Consider the following 21,256-nt stretch of genomic DNA (forward strand, 5'->3'; position numbering starts at 1 on the left):
TCCTTCTTGACTTAATCTTTTTATTTAAAAGAACTTACTCAGGTATAATTGAAATGCACATTCTTAAAGTGTACAGTTTGATAAATGTTGATATCTGTATACACCCATGTAACCATCATGACAATCAATATAATAAATATCTCCATCCTCCCAAAGCTTTCTCATATCCCTTAGAAGTCCCGGACTTCTCTATAGCTCAGATGGTAAAGAATCTACCTGAAATGCAGGAGACCCGGGTTCAATCCCTGGGTCAGGAAGACCTCCTGGAGAAGGAAATGGAAATCCACTCCAGTATTCTTGCCTGGAAAAACCCATGGACAGAGGAGCCTGGGAGGCTACAGTCCATGGGGTCACAGCATCGGACATGACTAAGCGACTAACACATGAACCCTGCAACCTTGCTAAAGTCATTTATTACTTCTAGGTTTTTCTTGGTAGATTCTATGGGATTTGGGGGCTTCCCTGGTAGCTCAGTTGGTAAAGAATCCACATGCAATGCAGGAGACCAAGGTTTGATTCCTGGGTCAGGAAGATCCCCTGGAAAAGGGAAAGGCTACCCACTCCAGTATTCTGGCCTGGAGAATTCCATGGACTCAGTCCATGGGGATTTGTACACGACTGTATGACTTTCACTTCATGAGATTTTTATATATAGAAACTGTTGTCTTCAGGTAATAGCAGTTTGACTTCTTTTCTAATAATGAATACCTTTTATTTCTTTTTCTTACCATGAAACAAATACTATTATCTGTCTTAGAAAGGCTTTCTGCTTAGCTCATTAGCTTCTGACTACAATGTGACAGACTCAGTCCTCCATCTCTTCTTTCTCATTGCAACCTTGGCTCCTTAAGTCTCTAATTTTGTCTCTCTGGGCCTGTGAGACCACTGAAAGCTACACTGGTTTTTTTTTTTTTTTTGGTCCTCAGATATAGCCATCTACCTGGATGAAGCCTGGATTCTCAGCCTCCTTCACTGTGCCCTAGAATTGGGAAATGTCTCCAGAGGAAAAGAAGTTGCAAAATGTCAGTTTATCTTTCCATGGTTCTCCTTTCTCCAGCATGTTGGCTCCTTAAGTCCTGATCACTTCATTAGTTCTCCAATGGCTTTAAACTATTTTCTGTCATACTTTAAATAATTGTTTGCTATTTATTAATGTTATTGTTGTAAAATATTGCATATATACAAAGGAAAAAAATGTATCATGTACATTAACAGTCCAAGGAACAGTAGAAAATCCCATAAATCTGTATCAGAGAAGAACAAGCCTGATTCCGTATTGGATCTGTTCCTTTAGCTCTAATCTTTGTGCTCTGTCGCCTGTGCTTAGTCATGCTGGCTCTGCACCTTCATCTCTTCAATCAGTAAAAGAACATTGCCTATCACCTAAAATACATAATAGACTTTTTCTCAAGTCTCTGACTCCCAGGCTTAACCTTTAAAGCCATAACACTTTTCATTCATACAGAGATAAAAAGTTGCAGAACAGAAAATAGCATTTGTCTTATTGAAGGTTTACAGGAATTTCATGACCTGACCTACCTGGACACCTGCAAGAACAAGGGATTATCACATTTCCTCCAGGGTCTTCCTGGCAGCAAGAAGTCTGCAACAACCAGCCACACTCTCCCCTTTTACTATAAAAGAAGCCTGAATTCTAACTCGGGTAAAATTGTTCTTTTGGATACGAATGAACCATTTTCTTGATCTGCTGACTTTCTGAATAAAGTCACTATTCCTTGCTCTAACACTTTGTCTATTTATTTGGCCTGTCATGTACTTAGCAGTATGACCTTGTTGTGCGTGTGTGCATGCTAAGTAGCTTCAGTCACATGCTACTGTTTACAATGCTATGGCCTGTAGCCCGCCAGACTTCTCTGTCCATGGGATTCTCCAGGCAAGAATACTGGAGTGGGTTTCCATGCCCTTTTCCAGGGGATCTTCTCGACGCAGTGATTGAACCCACGTCTCTTACATCTCCTGCATGGGCAGGCAGGTTCTTTTCCACTAGCACCACCTGAAGCCCCATGAGCTTGGACTTGGTAACAAATCCACCATGCATATGAGCTTTAGGTACCCTCCTCATTTATAATTAGTCCTAGTCCCCCTTCATGCCATTATCCTATATTATTCTTTTTTAAAAATTCCTTTAAATTCAGATATAATTGACATATAACATCATGTAAATTTGAGGTATACAATGTATTGACTTTACACATTTATATGTTGCAATGTGTTACTGCCTTAAGGTTAGCTAACACATCTGTCACATCACATAATTATCTTTTTTTTTTTTTTTTTTTTTGTGGTGGGAATACACGATGTTTTAATGGGGTTTTCCTGTTGTTCTCTGTAGGAGCATTTGTCTGCCAAAAACTACCCTGAAAACTGAAGAAACATTTTTAATCACAATAAATGGCATTTGCTGAGTTGTGATAATGCTCAATGAACCAGGCAAACACTATGTCACTTTTCAGAGTAATGCAAATAATTATTTCCATTATTTCCCTTGTATATACTAATAAGTAAATAGAAATCTATAAAGTTTAATTGGTTGAGAACACAGAAGTGAGGAAGCTGGAATTCCCAGTCAGGCCTTTTCAGCTCCAATGAATGTGTTTGAAACACACAGACACACATATCTATATCCGTATCTGTATCTATATCTATATCTGTATCTCTGAATTGTTCAGTGCAAGCAGGTAGGCTGAAGATACAGGGAAGAGTTAGTTTTACAACTTGAATCCAAAGGCAGTTTGGAGACAGAATTTCTTCCTCTTTGAGGGACCTGTCTTTTTCTCTTAAAGCCTTCAACTGTATGGATGCAGCCAACTTAGATTATGGAGAATAATCTATTTATAGTCCACTGATTTAAATGTTGATCACATGTAAAAATAACTTCACAGCAACATCTAGAGACATGTTAAACCAAGCAACTGGGCAGTATAGCCTAGCCAAGTTGACACATAAAAACAGCTACCATGCTCCCTAACTGTATTTTCAACAGTTCAAACAATGGAAAGAATAGAGAAGAAATAGTGTCACACTCTCACCTCTGTCCCCTTCCCTTCACAAAGAAGAACACTTCAACCTCTCAGTGAACATCCTTTCAGAACTCTGCCTATTCCTTTAACACTCATACATATAAATATATGCATATACAATATGGTTAATTTAAATAGGATCATTCTACAGGTATTGTGTCTTGTTTGCCCTCTTGAATGGTAAGTCACATATATTTATCCTTTTATTTACTTGGACAAACATTTATCTAATATTTATAATATTAAATGATACAATTGAGTAAAAAGCAAAAGTCCATATTTGACCCCCTTCCTGAACCTCACTTTCATCCTCAAAAATAAATACTGTTATCGTTTAAGGAAGCAGATCCCTTAATTGGCTGCCTGTCCCACAATCCAGATTCTAGAATCTCCAGACAGTATTTATTGGGCACCCTGACCCTGGTCTGAGGCTCTTCTGCCCTGAGCATTCACTGCTTGGGTACAGAATCCTCCTGAGCTAGACTGGCTCCATGGCTAGTCAGAGTTCCCATGAGGCACAGGCAGCCCAGCTGGCCCTATCAACTGATGGGGAACCTGCAGCAGGGGACTCCCGTGATTCCTCCCCAGATTGAAACGTAGATTGAGGGGAGGTTTTGGAGAAGCAGGGTGAGCAACCTGAGAGCCAAGATCGACGCCTCCAAGACAATCTGCCCCCACAGGGCCTGAACCCAAAAATGGCCAAGGAGGAAGACATCCTTGGGCTGTCCTTTCCCAGAAAGCTCTGGAGGATCGTGGAGGATGCGGCCTTCACTTCTGCGTGCTGGAACGATGAGGAAAACATGGTGGTCATCGAAGAAGATCTCTTCCGGATGGAGATCCTCCAGCGCAGAGGCATGGACCAGATCTTCGAGACAGACAGCATCAAGAGTTTCATCAGTGAACTGAACCTGTATGAGTTCAGGAAAATCCACCCTTTGGGCTGCTCTGCAGGGAAGAAGATGATGATGGTAACGTAGAGCCCTTCCGAGAAGACTAGGCTAGACGAGCTGAGTGCTGGATGGGTTTCATTTTCCAGGAAAAATTTTTCTCGTGAGAGGATGGTTAAGGAAAGAGGAGAAAGCAGGATGTGTTGTGTTCCACCACCCCTCTTAGACAGGGGTGATCCCAAACCTTGAGGGGCCACTTGATGTCAGGGAGGGCCAGTAATACCTCAAGTGAAGATGGCCTGGGGGGAGCTCTAGGGAGTGACATGCTAGGGCCTCACAACCTGCCAGGAATGAAGAAACGTCTCCACAGTTAGGCAAGGCTGGGATAGTGGTGGGGAGGAGGGCAGCAAGGAAGGGCTCTTCTCCCACCTGATGGTTAAAGTGATTCATTTCTTTCAGATCTATCCCAAATGCAATTTTCAGAGAGACAAGCCTCTCCTCCTGCAGAACATCTGGAGGAAAGGTGACCCCAGAACAACTGCTCAGCCTACTGCCAGTGCAACAGCGACCACAAAGACAAAGAAGCTAGCGGTGGCAACCAGACAGTCTCCTCGACTCCACCACAACCAGTGCACCCAAGAGGCGGGCAAGAAAGTCCAGAAGGGAATGCCACCTGCTCGCAGAATGCCCAGCTGGTGCTCATTTGTGTTCTCTGGCCTTTGGTCTATGGGCAGTGTAGCCAGGTGGGCTGGGAGAAACCATCTCCACAGCGAGCAGGGTGGTCCCAGTGGAGAGGGCACATCCAGCAATGCCACGTCTGTGTCCCCAGCTACTTCTGGAAGTGATTGAACAGGGGAACTGCCCGAGAGCCCCCCAGAGTACCCAGATTATGATTTGGTGATGGCTTTGCACAAGATCTGCTACTACATCCCAATGGTGGCCCTTTCAGTCATGGTCCCAAATGAAGCCCCTGAGGCGGAGGAGGAGCAGGGAGAGTCCTCAGATTACAAGTGTGTCCTCTGTGTGCACTTCAAGGACAAGCCCAATCCCTGAACTGCTAGGTCCCTTAGTTCAGTTCAGTTGCTCAGTCGTGTCCAACTCTTTGTGATGCCATGAGTCACAGCACGTCATGCCTCCCTGTCCATCACCAACTCCCGGAGTTCACCCAAACTCATGTGCATCGAGTCGGTGATGCCATCCAGCCATCTCATCTTCTGTCATCCCCTTCTCCTCCTGCCCCCAATCCCTCCGAGCATCAGGGTCTTTTCCAGTGAGTCAACTCTTCACATGAGGTGGCCAAAGTATTGGAGTTTCAACCTCAGCATCAGTCCTTCCAATGAACACCCAGGACTGGTCTCCTTTAGGATGGACTGGTTGGATCTCCTTGCAGTCCAAGGGACTCTCAAGAGTCTTCTCCAATACCACAGTTCAAAAGCATCAATTCTTCGGCGCTCAGCTTTCTTTACAGTCTCTCACATCCATATATGACCACTGGAAAAACCATAGCCTTGACTAGACGGACCTTTGTTGGCAAAGTAGTATCTCTGCTTTTTAATATGCTATCTAGGTTGGTCATAATTTTCCTTCTAAGCAGTAAGTGTCTTTTAATTTCATGGCTGCAATCACCATCTGCAGTGATTTTGGAGCCCCAAAATATAAAGTCTGACACTGTTTCCCCATCTATTTCCCATGAAGTGATGGGACTAGATGCCATGATCTTAGTTTTCTGAATGTTGAGCTTTAAGCCAACTTTTTCACTCTCCTCTTTCACTTTCATCAAGAGGCTTTTTAGTTCCTCTTCACTTTCTGCCATAAGGGTGGTGTCATCTGCATATCTGAGGTTATTGATATTTCTCCCAGCAATCTTGATTCCAGCTTGTGCTTCTTCCAGCCAAGCATTTCTCATGATGTGCTCTGCATATAAGTTAAATAAGCAGGGTGACAATATACAGCCTTGATGTACTCCTTTTCCTATTTGGGACCAGTCTGTTGTTCCATGTCCAGTTCTAACTGTTGCTTCCTGACCTGCATATAGATTTCTCAAGAGGCAGTCAGGTGGTCTGGTATTCCCATCTCTTTCAGAATTTTCCACAGTTTATTGTGATCCACACAGTCAAAGGCTTTGGCATAGTCAATAAAGCAGAAATAGATATTTTTCTGGAGCTCTCTTGCTTTTTCGATGATCCAGCAGATGCTGGCAATTTGATCTCTGGTTCCTCTGCCTTTTCTAAAACCAGCTTGAACATCTGGAAGTTCATGGTTCACATATTGCTGAAGCCTGGCTTGGAGAATTTTGAGCATTACTTTACTAGCATGTGAGATGAGTGCAATTGTGCAGTAGTTTGCTCAGATGGTAAAGCGTCTGTCTACAACAAGGGAGACCGGAGTTCAATCCCTGGGTTGGGAAGATCCCCTGGAGAAGGAAATGGCAATCCACTCCAGGACTATTGCCTGGAAAATCCCATGGACAGAGAAGCCTGGTAGGCTACAGCCCATGGGGTCGCAAAGAGTCGGACACGGCTGAGTGACCACTTTCACTTTTGAGCATTCTTGGGCATTGCCTTTCTTAGGGACACTCAAAAGTACTCTCTTGTAATCAAATAGATTTCTGGCTGTAATAAAGTAGAGCAAAACTCCATGGCAGTAAATAAAAATTGAATGACAACTTCGAGTCTGTGTTCTTTCTGTCTGTCCATGCTATTCACACATGGCACAGGGTGAGCCAGATGAGGTTGGAAGCCCACACCCCAGGCAGGCTTCAGTCCGGTCCCCATGGTTCCTTTTCAACTGAAGCAGCATCATTTCACACGCTCGGCCAAGGGTCTGACCCCCAAGCCGAGCTCAGGACAGGCTGGTCCCTTGGCCTTGCCTGCCACTCAGCAGATGGCCCAGCCGGGCTCCTGACCTTGGGGGTGTCACTTTCCCTGATTCTTGCATCCTGAAGCAGAAGGGGCTCCTCAAGGGTCCCCCAACGATTCCACAAGTTTCTGATCAGCAGCTGAGCATCTCTAGCTCCCGATCTGGGGGCCTGTTTCTGGGCCTGTGGGCCTCTCCGCGTGCTGGATGCCTCTCTACCTGCCGACGCACAGCCCAGTCCCCAGCCTTCCCCCATCAGCCCCTGGTCACTGTTCCAACATCGGGGAGTTTGGACCAGAACAGAGAGGAAAAACACTAAGCATTTTCCCAACAACACGTTTCTCTCAACCACCCAGACACAGCAGGGCCAAAACGAGTGGCAATGCCATCTTATCGTAAAGGTCAAATTCCTGCAGACTCTTGCTGAGTCCAGAGCAACACCGCATGAGGGGTGTCCTGGCACCCTGACCCACATCAAGTTGGCAGAACACCCCAGGGTGGGGCCAATTCAGACTGAACCAGACAGGCATGTCCAGGGTGCAATGGTGACGGGACAGTGTCACCATGTGCTGGTCTCTTGGTCACCTTTTGAAAGCCCAGATTGGACAGGCTTCCTGCCCAAAGGGGATCAGGTGCTGGGGGATGTCCACCAGGAAGATGTCCTTCCCACCTCTTCCAGGGATGGGCTGCAGCAGCCAGCGGGGGTTGGTGAGCACAGTCAGGTACTTCTGTCGCAGGTCAGGCAACAGGGCTTGATTCTCCAGCTCCTCCACCTCTTCGGGATCTAGGTTTTCTGGGCACAGCAAAGTGTCCCCAATGTCCACGAGACCTGTGTGCAAAGACAGGACACAGAATGAGAACAAGGTCATTCAAAGTCTCGCCTGCTAGAGACTAAAACGTATCACGGCAGGGAACCAGTGAACTGAATCCTCTGGCTGAGCATTTCAGATGGGCTCACCTTGGCAAAGGGAATTTGGGGCAAGGGCAAGCGAGGGAAGGAGCGAAATGAAAGGGAGAGGTCTGGTGCTCCACAAACCCACCAGGCCACAGGCAGCTCTCAGTCTGCCCACTGCAGGCCACAGGGACAGAGCAGGAGGACCCTGACAAGGAACCTGTGGATATCAGGTCCCGAAGCGATTCACCACCAGAGTTATTGCTGTGGGGCCTCACCCCTGGGGAGTCAGGGGACTTGCTCAGGCCTGGCTGCAGGCAGTGGCAGTGGGGAACCCAGGCTGGGTGCTTTCCTGCCTCTCATGGTCTCTGCTGGGGACACACACATGGGGACACACACACACACAGACAAGTGCCACACACAGACCTGGACCCGCCTTTGCCTCAGAGCACAAATGGGCATTGAGGCCCAGACTGGTGGTCAGGGACCTTGGGCCATCGTCTCCCAGCCAAGGGACCCTTGCTGCTCCTCTGAAGAAACCTCAGCTCCCCCCTCCCCGCTTACCAGCTGGTTCAACAGAAAACAATGTAGGGCAGCATTGGGGCCATGCAGACAGCGTGGGGCAGGGTGTCACTTGCCCGCAATCACTCCGCGGCCGAACTTGTCCCCATCCCGCAGCAAGGCCTGGATCTGGGCGGGGCTCATTCCCAGCCTCTGCTCCAGCAGCTCCCGCCAAGCTGCATCTTCCCAGTCCCGGCGAGCGATGTGGACTGCCAGGGTACAGTGCTGGTGGCCGCGTAGCACGGGCCGCCACCGCGTCTCCAGGGTCTTGACACCGTTTAAGATGAAACCTGCATAAGGCTTCTGAAGGACAGACAGCCGAACTTCATCTCCCAGGGCTCCTAGGGCCTCATGTGGCTGCAGAAACACAAAACCACAAAGGTCAGGAGCGTGATTCAGTGGCCTGCAAGCTCACAGCCCTGGGCTGGACCTCAGCCCCATGAGCCCGAGCATCCTCCAAACCTGCTGACACAGAATCTGGGGGGTTAGAGAGGGCTGGCTCTTTCCATCCATCTCCACATGGTCCACAGATAGGGGGGTGGTGACCCAGAGGACCCGTCTATCACATGGAGTTTGTGGGGCGGTCAGGAAGGAGGGCAGGGCAGTGGAAGAGAGGTACATGGTGAAAGGCACGTGGTAAGTTCCAAGACAGAGGGACTGGAAACCCTGGGAGCACCGAGGAGGGAGGGCAAGCCCCCTGGTTTCACAGCCCAGTGGCTGGGCTCTAATCTTCTCAAAGCACGGACAGGCACTGTCTTGGGCTTAGCTTCCCCTACCCCCAGCCACCACCCCACCCCTTAGCTCCCGGCCCCATCCCTGCCCATGCTCTGGAGATCTCCATCTTAGCCCAGGGCTGCTGAGGGCAGATCCATGCTAGCCAATCTGGCCTCGGCCCTAGGGTGCCCTGGAGCTCAGACAGCCCTGCCAGGTATCTTCCCCACACCTTTGGCAGCCACATTCCTCCCAGTCCTTCCCACATCACTGCCTCCACTGTCATCAGATGCCCGAGCCCTTGCCCAGAGCCTAGAGAAAGAACGGAGAGCAGAAACTACTGGGAATGGCATGCTTCCTGTCCTTGCCAGGGCCTGGGATGGCATCATGCAGGGATCACAGAATTCAAACCCCAAATTACCTGCTATGTTACTGTCACCTTGTTCGACACCTGAGGAGGAGCCGAGGCACAGAGTCACAGCCCATGACTGCAGGGGACCTGACTACACGTACCTCCAACCTCACTTCTTTCCTTGTACCTGGCGGGGGGGTCCCTGTTCACTGTAGGGGAGTGGAGGTGGAGGATCAGAGCCATGGGCCTGAACCTCAGTAGTCTCAGCACCTCCGAGGGAGCTTCCGTTTCCACATGGCTATGAGCAACTTCCCTTTCACTTTTCACTTTCATGCATTGGAGAAGGCAATGGCAACCCACTCCAGTGTTCTTGCCTGGAGAATCCCAGGGACGGTGGAGCCTGGTGGGCTGCCATCTGTGGGGTCGCACAGAGTCGGACACGACTGAAGCGACTTAGTAGTAGTGGTAGTAGTAGTAGTATGAGGATGGGGACAAGGTCCTAGAGGCACCCAGCCCAGGGCATTCTGGGCCTTTCCTTCCCCTAGCATAGGAGAGCCACAGTTCTCCCAGGCCCATGAGGAACCATGTGATCTGGTTCGTAGCCTGATGGCCTGCTCTCCTTGCCCCTGGATTCACCCCCGGTAGCCATGAAGGCCATCCTTCCATCCTTGGAACACTCCAGTCAGTTCCTACCTCAGAGACTTTGTAGGGTGTGAGGTGTCACATTGTGTCCCCTCAAATTCAGGTGCTGGAGTCCCAATCCCAAGTACCTTGGCAGGACCTTACAGACAAAGGAAAGGTCTTCACAGAGCTGATGGAGGTCAAGTGAGCTCATTAGGATGGACCCTCCTCTAACAGGATGGCTGTCCCCATACAAAGGGCACATTTAGAGGCAGACAGGCACACAGGAGAACTGGGGTGAAGAGGAAGGCGGAGATCTTCAAGGCCAGACACACCCACCATGGCCAGCAATGCCCAGAAGTGAGGGGGTGGATGGGACAGACTCTCTCTACAGCCCTCACAAGAGCCAACCTCCGCTGACACCTCGACCTCGGCTGCTGGCCTCCTGAACCAACACGGTTCGTATTTGAGCCAGCCGGCCTGTGTGACCCTAACATAACTGCCAGCAAATTAAGCCAGAGGGTCAGTTGTCTGGAATCTCTCCGCAGAGGCAAGGGGGATGGCTTCTCCACTCCCAGCACCTTGGGCACACTCCTCCACGTCTGCACATCTATTTTCATGCGTTTGTTTTCACCCTTATATGGTGTCTGTTTACACCTCCCAGTGTTGGGGGTCCCACAAGTTACTGATGCTTCCCTCCTGACGGAAGGGTAGGGAAAACTCATTCTGCCAATACAGCCACTCAACATGACCACACACTGACTGAAGAGTCATGCAGGAGGTGGCCCAGGGAACAGGGCACACACCTGAAGTGCTGACACACACTAGCAAATGGTCTTTCACAAAGGCTCCCCTGTGTCCACTTCACCAACCACAGGCAAGGGTGCCATGTCCTCACCCATTGGCTAGCGCTGAGCATCATCATCCCGCTGAACTTCTGTTGACGTGCTGGGTGACAGAGGGTCACCCTCTTCACTGGGTCTGGCTTGGTTACCAGGGAGCCTGGCTGGCCCCTGGGGCATGGCCATTGCTATGTCTTGTACTGGGGTATGTGATTGGATCCCAGGCTTGCCCAGTTTCCGCCACTCAGTGTCTCAGCCAACCCACCCCCTTCCTCCTGGGCACCTCTGAATCTCATCTGTGTGGGTGGAATCCCTGAGCAAGAAGGGGCTCAAGCTTTCCCACCACTCGACGCAAAGGGTGCCCGCTTGGTGGCCAGAGGTGAAAACACTCTTCCGCCTGCTTGTCTGTGTGTCTTCACCTGCGCAAGGACCAGAGGAACAGGGAAAAAATCACCAGTGAGAAGACAGCAATGTTGGACAACAAGCCACTATGTTCTTCTCCTTGGCAGGGGCCTCAGACCACAGGGATCCAGGAAGGCCCAACTGATGAGAAACACACATGCAGGTTCCCTCAGGGTACGTTCTGCTCATCACAGCAGCTGGCCTGTCATGTGACTGGGACAGGGACCCCACAGTGCCTCAAGGGTCAGCACAGAAATCCATCCCCCAGCAGTGACGGTGATTTACAGCTCAGGAGACTGGGGCAACTACGAAGAGAAAATGATTCCTCCCCTAACACTGCCACTCTGGAAGGATCCGGAGGCCGGCACAGTCAGTCGGCCGCCCTACATGGACTCCTGGTTGGGCCCCACCAGGAGGGGAACGCGTACAAGCAGCTGAGCTATTCAGGTCAGGGCCCGGTGTGGGGAGCTCACAGGGGGCGGGGTGGGGGGGCTCGTGTGAGGTCACAGTCCGGGAGGAGGAGCAGGAGGCTGGAGGGCAGGTCTGCTGGCATCTTCGCATGAGTCCCGGGGCATCGCCAGGACACGTACGTGGAAGGAAAGCAGGCGGGGACTGTGGCCGTGGAGGGGACCAGAAGGTCCGGTTCGGCCCCCTGGCAGGGGCTCCTGGTCCCAGAGTCTGGAAACCCCCGCCCGGAGGTACCGTCTGCACACGAGGCAGGTCCCACCTTCCTGCAAGTAGAGCGAGTCGCGGGCGCTTTTTTGGGATGGCCGGGCAGCGGCCACCAGGCAGGACAGTAGTCCGCCACCAGGACCGCTGTCAGGGGACGGCGCCAGTTGGCCTTAGTCCCGTCGCGCCAACAAACACTGAAGCCCCTGATTTCCGGTGTGTATGGCTTCCGTACTCACGTAAGCACGCAGTTACGTAGACACGCACGTACGAACAAAGGCGCTTTCCCTCGCTGGCCTTGTCTGCTAGGAGACGGAATAGGAGCCGCCACGCTCTGAGGTGCCTGGAAGGTCAGGCCGAGAGGAGCCTCGAGACTTGCGGCCTGGAGCGGGACCCGAGGGAGGACCAGGAAGTGAGCGGTCGGGCGGAAAAGAGGAGGGGAGATGGGAGGAGCAGGGAGAGGAGTCTGGGGCTGAAGCTCCTCCTCACCTGGGTGAGGAGGCGCTTCTGGAGAAGGAGGCGCTTCTGGAGAACGAGGCGGGGCGGGGCGAGGCGGAGCGGAGCGGGGTGGAGCCACCGGGAGAGCGGAGCAGGGCGTACAGTAATGGAGCTGTGGGCCTGGGGAGCCCACGGAGGTTGGGCTTGTCCAGCTCCATGGCGGAGCCCAGACTGTGCCCTTTTGAGTCCGTACCATAAGCGTCCAGTCCGCGAGATTCGGCGAGAGTCAAAGTGACCGCGACCCAGTGTCCTCAGCGACTGCATCCGAGCTTCAGGGTGGACCCCAGGGGCCAGGGAAGCGGGAAGAGGCGCAGCCTATGGGCGGAATTCCCCAACTCTGGGTTGAAAGCCCAGGCTGGCTCCCCTCCAAGTGACCCTGGGGCTGCTGGCCCAGTGCTGAGCAACAGTCTGTCTTTTTGCAGATGCGAAGGAAAATCCTCAGTTTCCTGCTGCCCCTGGGACCTGAGATGTCCCATAGAAAAGAAGCTTCGCTTTCAAAACAGTTTCCTGTCCTCTTCCTCTTGTCTGAGGGCTCAGCCCACCCAGGGCAGCCCCCTGACTCTGCTCCTGACCGCCGCTCTCCCTGCTGTGCCCCAGCCTCCCAGGTGCCTGATCAGAGTAAAGGATCCTCTTCCTGTCCCCACTGCTACTAGCTGAGTTCAGGCTTCACGGCCTGGGGCCAGTTCTGTCAGCCTAACCCCCACCCCTCACCCCCGCCCCCGCACTCTCCTGGACCCCTGCTGTCTCTCCTCTTCCAGCTGGAGTTGCACACACTATCGGTTCTGTGTCACAGAGCACACACATCTATCCTTGTCAGTCCCGGGTTGAAAGTGCAGCTGAGCCCTCTCCTGTTTAAGCTTCAACCCGTCCATGGTGCCCTGGGGGACTTCCGGTGGTCTGAGGTCTCCTTCCTCCTCACCCAGCACTCTGGGTGGCTGTGCTGGTCCTACACTCTGTGCAGAGCTCATCCGGGACCCCACACTTTCTCATGCAGTTCTGCCCCTTGACTGACTACTGGCTCCTCTTGTCCTGACAACCAATTGTCCTTCCAGGCATGACTGTAACATTCCTTTCTCTGTCTGCCCGAGTGTCAGCCGCTCTCATCTGGGAGTTTTTGGGCGCCCTACATCTTCCTGCTGCCCACCTTTGCCCCCCTCTTCTTCCCAGGCTGTGGCTGCTGGGCACGAGTCTGGACCCCTGAGCGTCGCCAAGTCCCAGGAAGGTATGGTTGGTGTCTACCTGGTTCCCATTAGCCGGGCACCCACACAACTGCTGCCATGGGAATGTTGAGTTGGAGCAGTGCTTTCTCTTCCAGTGTGCAGCCTGCTCTCTCCTCACAGAAGCCTGCCAGCCACGAGTTGAGGGGCAGAGGCTGCCTCCTGGATTTGAGGCCTCAGCACTGCAGGTACCTGAGTGATCACCACATCCACCTCCCTCATGCTGGTGCCCTGCTCCTCGCCCTGAAAGTGGTTACCAGCTGCCTCCAGAAACCCCAGAACCTCCTGGTAGTGGTTTCAGATTGTTAGGGAGGGTCCTGTGAATGGTGGGTGGGATCCTGCTGATCCTCCCGAATCCTGGTTTTGAACTAGACCTTGCCCAGTGAACTGGACACCTATGAAGTGTGGCTGCTGATGGGGGCAGCTGTGAGGCCCTGCTCCATGGCGTTTCTCCACACCTGTCCCTTCCCTGCTGCTGGCCCCAGCTCTCCTCACATGCCCACATGTGAGGACTGAGCCACGGGGAGTGCTGCCTCCCACCCCACCTGGGTCTCTGAGGCTTGGTGAGGGTTCCACTTTCCTCCTGCTGTGCGTTTACAGGCAACACTGACCCTGACCTGGGACAGGCTCGACCTAGATTCTCGGTTTTCCTCATGTCCTCCTTGGCCGATGTGTTTTCTTCTCTGAAATGCATGTTGCTCATCTCTCTGCTGAGCCATGTGTCCTTTCTGTGCCAGGTTGTGGGCACTTTTTTCGGGGTCTGGGCACTCATCCCGCCCTGGTGTTTGTATTGTAGATTCGTTCGCTTCTGTTTTCAGGCTAGCAATGAACTCAGTATTCACCTGGTCTCTTGGAGCCGTAAGTGCCCCACAGGTCAGTGCTTGTCTGTCAGGCCCTCCTGCTGGGGGCCACCATCCACCCCCTCATACCTGGGCCGAGCAGTCCCCAAGGTGATGCTGCCCTGGCATCCAGCACTCTGCCCGTGAGAGAGGGCTCCTTCACATTCGTGTCAGTCCCTTGGTCCCTGCCTGGCTTTAGTCCTGGGCCTTGGACTCCTGCACGTGGGACAAGCCCAGGGGCAGCCATGTAGCTCTGGGAGGTCAGCCAGACCTATTTCCTCTCTGTTCCCAGGGCAGGTCCTGTTGTCCGCACCCCTCTCTATACCACCCAAATGGAGGGGCCAGCCTGAGAACTGGATGTGTTTCTGATTTCATCTCAGTTCTGCTGCAGTTCTTTGAGAGGACACGGCACACATGGGACCTGTGGACACGGGTGGCCACTCTGCTGCCGGTACTCAGGGTGCTGTATGCCAAAGGGCTGGGGCACTGCCCAGGGGGACCTTCTGTGAGCCTCTGGCACTGCCCCACTCACATTCACATCACAGGCCTTTATATCACGTTTGACACATGGGTGGGAGATGCTGGTTTATGCGTGTCCATCATTCCTGAGTTCTGGGGTCTATGTGCTCTTCACTGTCCTCTGTCTGGGCAGGTTGGCCAAAACCCAAATGCTGGACTGCCCAGCACTGGAAGAGGCTTCCAGACAGCAGGCTGCAGCGCACTGAATGGATCCACCTGTTTAGTTTGTGAGATCAAGGAGTAGGAAGGTAAGACTGGAGTGTGCATTGCCATCCCATACCCATGGTGAGAGGACTTCCATGAGTGGACTCTTGAGCTCTGGGTGGGAGCCCCGTCTGGCTACCCTTTGAGTACTTATGTGCCCACCGTGGCAACTTGGCCAAGCACAGAGAGGGTGTGAGGAGTTAGGAGCAGAGAACACCCGTGAGGTGCCACCAGAAGTGAGAAGGTTTTCCAGTTCATGAGTGGGGCATGTATCCCACCCACCCCACCCCCCTGCCCATTTTCTGTGCGTTTCTATTTTACTTAATGGAGTTCAGTCAATGGAGTTCTGTTCAGCCTTACCATCTTTTCCTCACATCACATGTTCCCCCAGGTTCTGAAGGAGTGCTCGACAGACGTCTCACTAAGCCCTGCACCTGGCTCTGGGGATACTGCATTCCAGGCTCTCCCAGCTCAAGACTGACTGACAAATCCTTGGGACTGGCCCTGTGTCCCTTACCGCTTGAGCCCCTGTGCCCAGAAACCCCAGCACAATGGGTCCTTCCAAAGTGGTCGCAGAGTCAGAGTTAACCGTGTCTGTCACTTCAGTGTCAAGTTGACCCTGTCTAGCAACCTCCACCCCTCTGGTGGTTCCACCACCCCACGTGGGGTCACCGACACAGAGCCCGACGTCCCTTTGGAAGGGGCTGGGGTCATCCCTGTGTCTGTTTGCTGTGGTGCAGCAGCATCCATACACCAGGGGCCTACCCTGTCCCTGTTCCTCAGTGCGACCTGAGAACTGGCTCAGGGCCTGAACCTGGACGAGGGATCTTGACCTGTTTACTGGGGCAGCTGCCCTTGGCCTCAGTGTAGTTTTGGACTGTACCTTGGTCAGTTGCCCACCTCTTGAACCTCCGGGAGGCCATATTTTACTAACCACCTGCCCTGCTCTGTGGGTCCGGCCTCCTGGGTGGTGGCAGACCTTGTCATGGTCCCTGGGTCCTGGCTGCTCAGAGTGACTGCGTGACCTCTGCTGCAGCCCCTGGGTAGTGGTGACGGGGGGGTGGAGGGTGTCATCCGTCTCCTCCACCACGAGGCCCGTTGAGCCTGGCCTGTGTTGCACAGTGACTTCGCTCTGCTTGGTGGCCAGGCAGTAGGTGGCTAGCTATTCCCATGGTTCCTTGGTTCTCATGCTGGTAGTGCTCTGGGTCCTGCCGCAGATTGGAGTGGCCAGCTCCTGTGCTTCCTGGGACGGAGGGCACATGTGGGGGAGGACTCTGGTCCTGTTTGTTCCCTTGGGGGTGGCGGGGGGGGCCACCAGCTCTTAATGGAGTGTAGGAGGTGGGCTGCTGCTGCAGCCTCAGAAGTTCAGAAATCTGGGATGTCCCAGTCTTCTGCACCCTGCCTCCTGGTCTCCCTGGCCCTCGTGTCAGGGATGCAGGTTTTCCCAAGAGGACCTCCAATGCCAGCGGTTCAGGCCTGCCTTGGCGGAACATTCAGTCTCTTTGAGGTTCAGCCACTCCTGTCGAATCCTGGGCTGATGTTTGTCCACTGCCTAAAGCTTTGTCAGCTACTGGGGAGACCCTGCCACCCCTCTTGGCTCTCACTGTTCTTCACCCTGAGCTGGTCATCTGCCTGTAGAGAGCAAAGCAAAGAAGTTACTTCACTCTATTCCTCCCACGTTCCACACGCCTGGATCTTCTCACTTGCCAGGGAATTCCGCTCCCCCTGCCAGCCCAGCAAAAGTTCTAGGAGCTGAGCTGTGGCCTTGAGCTCAGGGCTGAGTGCGCACAGACTACCCCTAGGATGGGTCCTCATAACCAGTGGGGCAGGGGATGTGAACCCTGTACCAAGGCCCCATGTCGCCACCTCTCCTCAGACATCTCCAGGGCCACCAGGGGGACGGGGCAGGCAGGGTCGGGCAGGGCATCCCTTCACATGTGATGCTGATCTGACAGTTCCTGCCAGCCCGTTGGGAGGTGCAGAGCACAGACAGGCATTGGAGGTGTCCACAGTGGGCCCCAGTTGTCAGGCCCTCACAGTGCCTGAGGCCTCATGATTGCTGTTGACAAAATGGGAGAATTGACACCAGGAATTGGTGCCTGAGTGGTGGCTGTGTGTACACACAGGACGCCAAGTGACTCTGCTTGGGTGGCAGCATACTCTGCCCTGCATACAGCTTGGTGGGAGGGGCTCTTGGTGTCTTTTGCATCAGACAGCTGCTGGGTTGGAGAGGAGAACTGCTTCCAGTGCGCTGGCCACCCGGACATCTGCTAGCACAGCCTGATGGGAGAGGGCAGGTCTGGGTGCCTGACCTCACAAGGCAAAGTGCATTCAAATCCAAGGATACCCATTCTTCAAGAAACTCCTCCACCGTGCAGGAAATCAGGTGTCCACTCACCCCTGCATCACTCAGGGCTGGGGGTGGGGAGGCTAGAGTGCATCTTCTAGACAGACCTGTAAAGAACAGAACCTGCAATGAGGCAGAGATTGGGGAGCGTGAAGTGTTCCCAAGCAACCACTGACTCACAGCAAGGGACCAGGGAGGGCTTTTTAGTTGGGAGGGCCATCTGGACTGGGTCTTGTAATGAAGAGGGTCTCCTTGGCTGGGAAATGGTGGAAGGGCCCCCAGAAGGGTCAGACCCATGGAGGGAACTGAGCTCAGGTCTGTAGCTGGATCAAGGTCATGGGAAAGGGGCTGGGATGCTGGACTGGGTCCAACTCAGAGGCAACTCTAAGGCATCTGGCCTGTACCCTGCGTACAGTTAATCAGTGCTCTCACTTGTAGTTTAAAAGGCAAGCCATCGCTTCTCTCCCTGAGAAGAATCCATTGATTCAGTCATTTGGTTAGTCAGTGATTGGACAAAACTTTGTGTGCCTCCCACAGACAGGGTCAGGCAGCAGGTAGACAAGAGGGACATACAGGTGAGTCAGGCAATGACCAGCATGGCTCTTTCCAGGATGAGTGGCTCTGGCAGCTGCTACCTGTCCTCTCTGAACTGGACACAGGCACCGTCTTCTGCAGGCTGACCTCCTGGCTTGTGTGGAGGTTTCCAAATCTTGTTCCTGACTCCAGAAAGAGATTGAGAGAGATGACATTAGGTCTTTATGTTCTGAGAGTTATTGCTCAAATACAGGATGAGATGGTTAGATATCATCACCAACTCAATGAATGTGAATTTGAGCAAACTCTGGGAGATGGTGAAAGACAGGGAAGCCTAGCATGCTGCGGTCCATGGGGACACAGAGTCGGACACGACTTAGCAAATGAACACACACAGAGGTGAGGGTGTTGGGCCCAGATATTCCTGGCCCCCAGCAGAAGGTTGATTTACCCCCTGTGGCACCTAGTGTCCCCCAGGCTGAGCAGAGTGGCTGCTGCTGATGCATTGTTCAGAGAAGGAAGACGTGGTGCAGGTTTGCCCAGACCAACTCCCTAATGTCCTGAGCTGTGGCAGCTTCAACCACCGGGGGTGGGGGGAGTTTAGCCATGTGGGCCCCTCGCTTACTGCCTTTGAAGAAGTAGTGCAGGCAGTGAAGATAAGATGAGATGGGAAGCTGACCTTGGTTTGTTGTATTACCCAACTAGTGTTCCCAAATGGCACTTGGAGGAGGCTTTAGGAAAGGGGCCAGCTTTGTGTCTGAAATGACAATAGGGCTTGACAGTAATGTGCTGCTTGCTCGTTGTGCTATCTGCTGGCCCACTTTCCAACTTTACTTTTTTTTTTGTTTTTAATTGATGTATAGTTAGGGCTTTCGTCATAGCTCAGTTAAGAATCTGCCTGCAATGCAGGAGACCCAAGTTCACTTCCTTGGTGGGGAAGATCCCCTGGAGATCTTCCCCTGGAGAAGGGAAGGGCTACCCACTCCAGTATTCTGGCCTGGAGAATTCCATGAACTGTATACTGCATAGTTCATGGGGTCGCAAAGAATTGGACACGACTGAGTGACTTCACTTTCACATAGTGGATTAACAATGTAGTGTCTGTTTCTGATATACATAACACTTCTGGGTTCTTTTCCATTATAGATTATTGCAGATATTGAGTATAGTTCCCTGTTCTATACAGTAGGACCTTATTTATGCATTTTATACATTGTTGTTCAGTTGCTCAGTCGTGTCCAACTTTGTGACCCCATGGACTGCAGCACACCAGGTTTCCCTGTCTTTCACTCTCCCCCAGAGTTTGCTCAAACTCACGTCCATTGTGTTGGTGATGTCATCCAATCCTCTCATTCTCTAGCACCCTCTTCTGTCTTCAGTCTTTCCCAGCATCAGGGTCTTTTCCAGTAAGTTGCCTCTTCACATCAGGTGGTCAAAATATTGGAGCTTCAGCTTTAGCATCAGTCCTTCCAATGAATATTCAGGCTTGATTTCTGTAGAATTGACTGGCTTGGTCTCCTTGCTGTCCACGGGACTCTCAAGAGTCTTCTCCAGCATGACAGTAGTACTATTTTATACACAGTAGTGTGTATCTATTAATTCCAAACTCCTAATTTATCCCTTCCCCTTCTTTTTCCCTCTGGTAACCAAAAGTTTATTTTATGAGTCTGTTGCTGCTGCTGCTGCTACTGCTAAATCGCTTCAGTCGTGTCCGACTCTGTGCAACCCCATAGATGGCAGCCCACAAGGCTCCCCCATCCCTGAGATTCTCCAAGCAAGAGCACTGGAGTGGGTTGCCATTTCCTTCTCCAATGCATGAAAGTGAAAAGTGAAAGTGAAGTCGCTCAGTCATGTCCGACTCTTAGCGACCACATGGACTGCAGCCTACCAGGCTCCTCCACCCATGGTATTTTCCAGGCGAGAGTACTAGAGTGGGGTGCCATTGCCTTCTCCAAAGAGTCTGTTACTGCCTTGCAACTAATTTCATTTGTATCATCTTTTTAGATTCCATCGATAAGTGATGTCATAGAATATCTGTCTTTCTCTTTCTGACATACTCCATTTAGTATGATAATCTCTCGGTCCACCCATGTTCCACAAATGGTATTACTTCATTATATTTCGTAGCTGAGTAGTATTCTTGTGTGTGTGTGTGTATACCACATCTTCTTTATCCATTTATCTGTTGAGGGACATTTACATTGCTTCCATATATTGGCTATTGTAAATAGTGCTGCAATGAACACTGGGATGCATGTATCTTTTCAAACTAGAGTTTTTGTCTTTTCCAGGTATATATTCAGGAGTGGGATTGCTGGGTGATATGGTAGTTGTTTGTAGTTGTTTTAGGACCCTCCATACTGTTCTTCATATTGAGTGTACCAATTTACTTTTCCATCAACAGTGTACAAGGGTTCCCTTTTCTCTGCATCATCTCCAGAATTTATTCTTCATAGATTTTGTGATGGTGGCCATTCTTTCCAGTGTAAGGTGATACTTCATTGGAGTTTTGATTTGTATTTGTCTAATAATTAAGAATGTTGAGCATCTTTCATGTACCTTTTGGCCATCTGTGTCTTCTTTGAAGAAATGTCTATTCAGGTGTTCTGACCATTTTTTGATTGGATTGTCTTTTCTTTCTTTTTTTTTTTTTTTAAGCTCCAGTTTTAATTAAAGGTCGTTAGTAATAAGAGTTTCCATGGCAGAAAGCTCCAGGCAGTGCTTGGAGGGTATGAATATAAAAATGAGGTGCCAAACCTAATGTGTCAATATATTATAAAGTGTATCTTTTCCTGTTCCTCCTCTGACCATTTCTGCCTTCTTAATCTTTCTAACTTTCCCAAGGCATGGAGATGTCAGATACATTGCAATGGATATTAAAATGAATTCTTAAGTGTCATTACCATAAAGATATAGCAACCGAATTTGCAAGTTCCATGCCTTGAGCTTATAGGACGAGCTCAGGCATTGGCACAGAAGCCAATTATTTGTATCTCACAGGTCTGTGAGGGTGGATTGCTCCTTTTGTGAGTGGATGTGTGTCCATGTAGCTCATAGGCTGGGCCAGTGCATAGGGCACACAGAGGGGCTGCCTGTTTGTGCTCATGATGCGAATGACATGATCCAGAGCCTGGGCTTTGGGATCCAGGGACCTGGGTTTGGATGTCAGTTCTTCTTTTATTGCATAGCCTTGGCACTTGCTATCTCTGGGTGTGTCTCTCCTCTGTTGAAAACCAGGTAGCACAAAATGCCACTCATGTCACA

At 51.4% G+C, this 21,256-nt stretch overlaps 3 protein-coding genes and 1 pseudogene across 16 annotated transcripts in view; 2 read left to right on the forward strand and 2 right to left on the reverse strand.

Annotated features, from left to right (window-relative positions):
• LOC617648 (protein EOLA1) lies at positions 1–8,566 on the reverse strand. Its single transcript, XM_015461480.3, is given in 3 exon segments — positions 1–7,613; positions 8,315–8,539; positions 8,542–8,566. Coding segments are annotated over 3 exon segments (498 nt in total). The 3' UTR covers positions 1–7,365.
• On the forward strand, positions 3,533–4,981 carry LOC785342 (heat shock transcription factor, X-linked member 3-like; annotated as a pseudogene).
• Positions 8,504–12,761, reverse strand: LOC132344288 (WAS/WASL-interacting protein family member 3). Its single transcript, XM_059883687.1, has 2 exons — positions 12,074–12,761; positions 8,504–8,594 (listed from the first exon to the last, which is right to left on the reverse strand). The coding sequence occupies exons 1-2, from the start codon at positions 12,526–12,528 to the stop codon at positions 8,579–8,581; spliced, it is 471 nt and encodes a 156-aa protein (XP_059739670.1). The 5' UTR covers positions 12,529–12,761; the 3' UTR covers positions 8,504–8,578.
• The window catches only part of LOC112445007 (uncharacterized), a 22,225-nt gene continuing 13,124 nt past the window's right edge, over positions 12,156–21,256 (forward strand). The window contains exons 1-6 of one of the 14 annotated variants that reach the window (XR_009493494.1): positions 12,156–12,246; positions 12,755–12,937; positions 13,500–13,554; positions 13,648–14,839; positions 15,041–15,155; positions 15,503–20,550. Coding sequence is in view for 1 of the 14 variants with exons in the window: in XM_059883688.1 (XP_059739671.1) it covers positions 12,755–12,937; positions 13,500–13,554; positions 13,673–13,737; positions 14,368–14,422; positions 14,681–14,757 (435 nt within the window). In the remaining 13 variants the exon portion in view is untranslated. The other 13 variants (XR_009493496.1, XR_009493498.1, XR_009493501.1 and 10 more) reach the window with 13 other exon arrangements.

Source organism: Bos taurus, chromosome X (genome assembly GCF_002263795.3).
Source record: "Bos taurus isolate L1 Dominette 01449 registration number 42190680 breed Hereford chromosome X, ARS-UCD2.0, whole genome shotgun sequence".
NCBI classification, from domain to species: domain Eukaryota; kingdom Metazoa; phylum Chordata; class Mammalia; order Artiodactyla; family Bovidae; genus Bos; species Bos taurus.

What these genes read in the sequence shown, in the direction of transcription:
- LOC132344288 (XM_059883687.1), bottom strand. Translation starts at nt 12,528, where the DNA reads ATGGTACGGACTCAAAAGGGCACAGTCTGGGCTCCGCCATGGAGCTGG.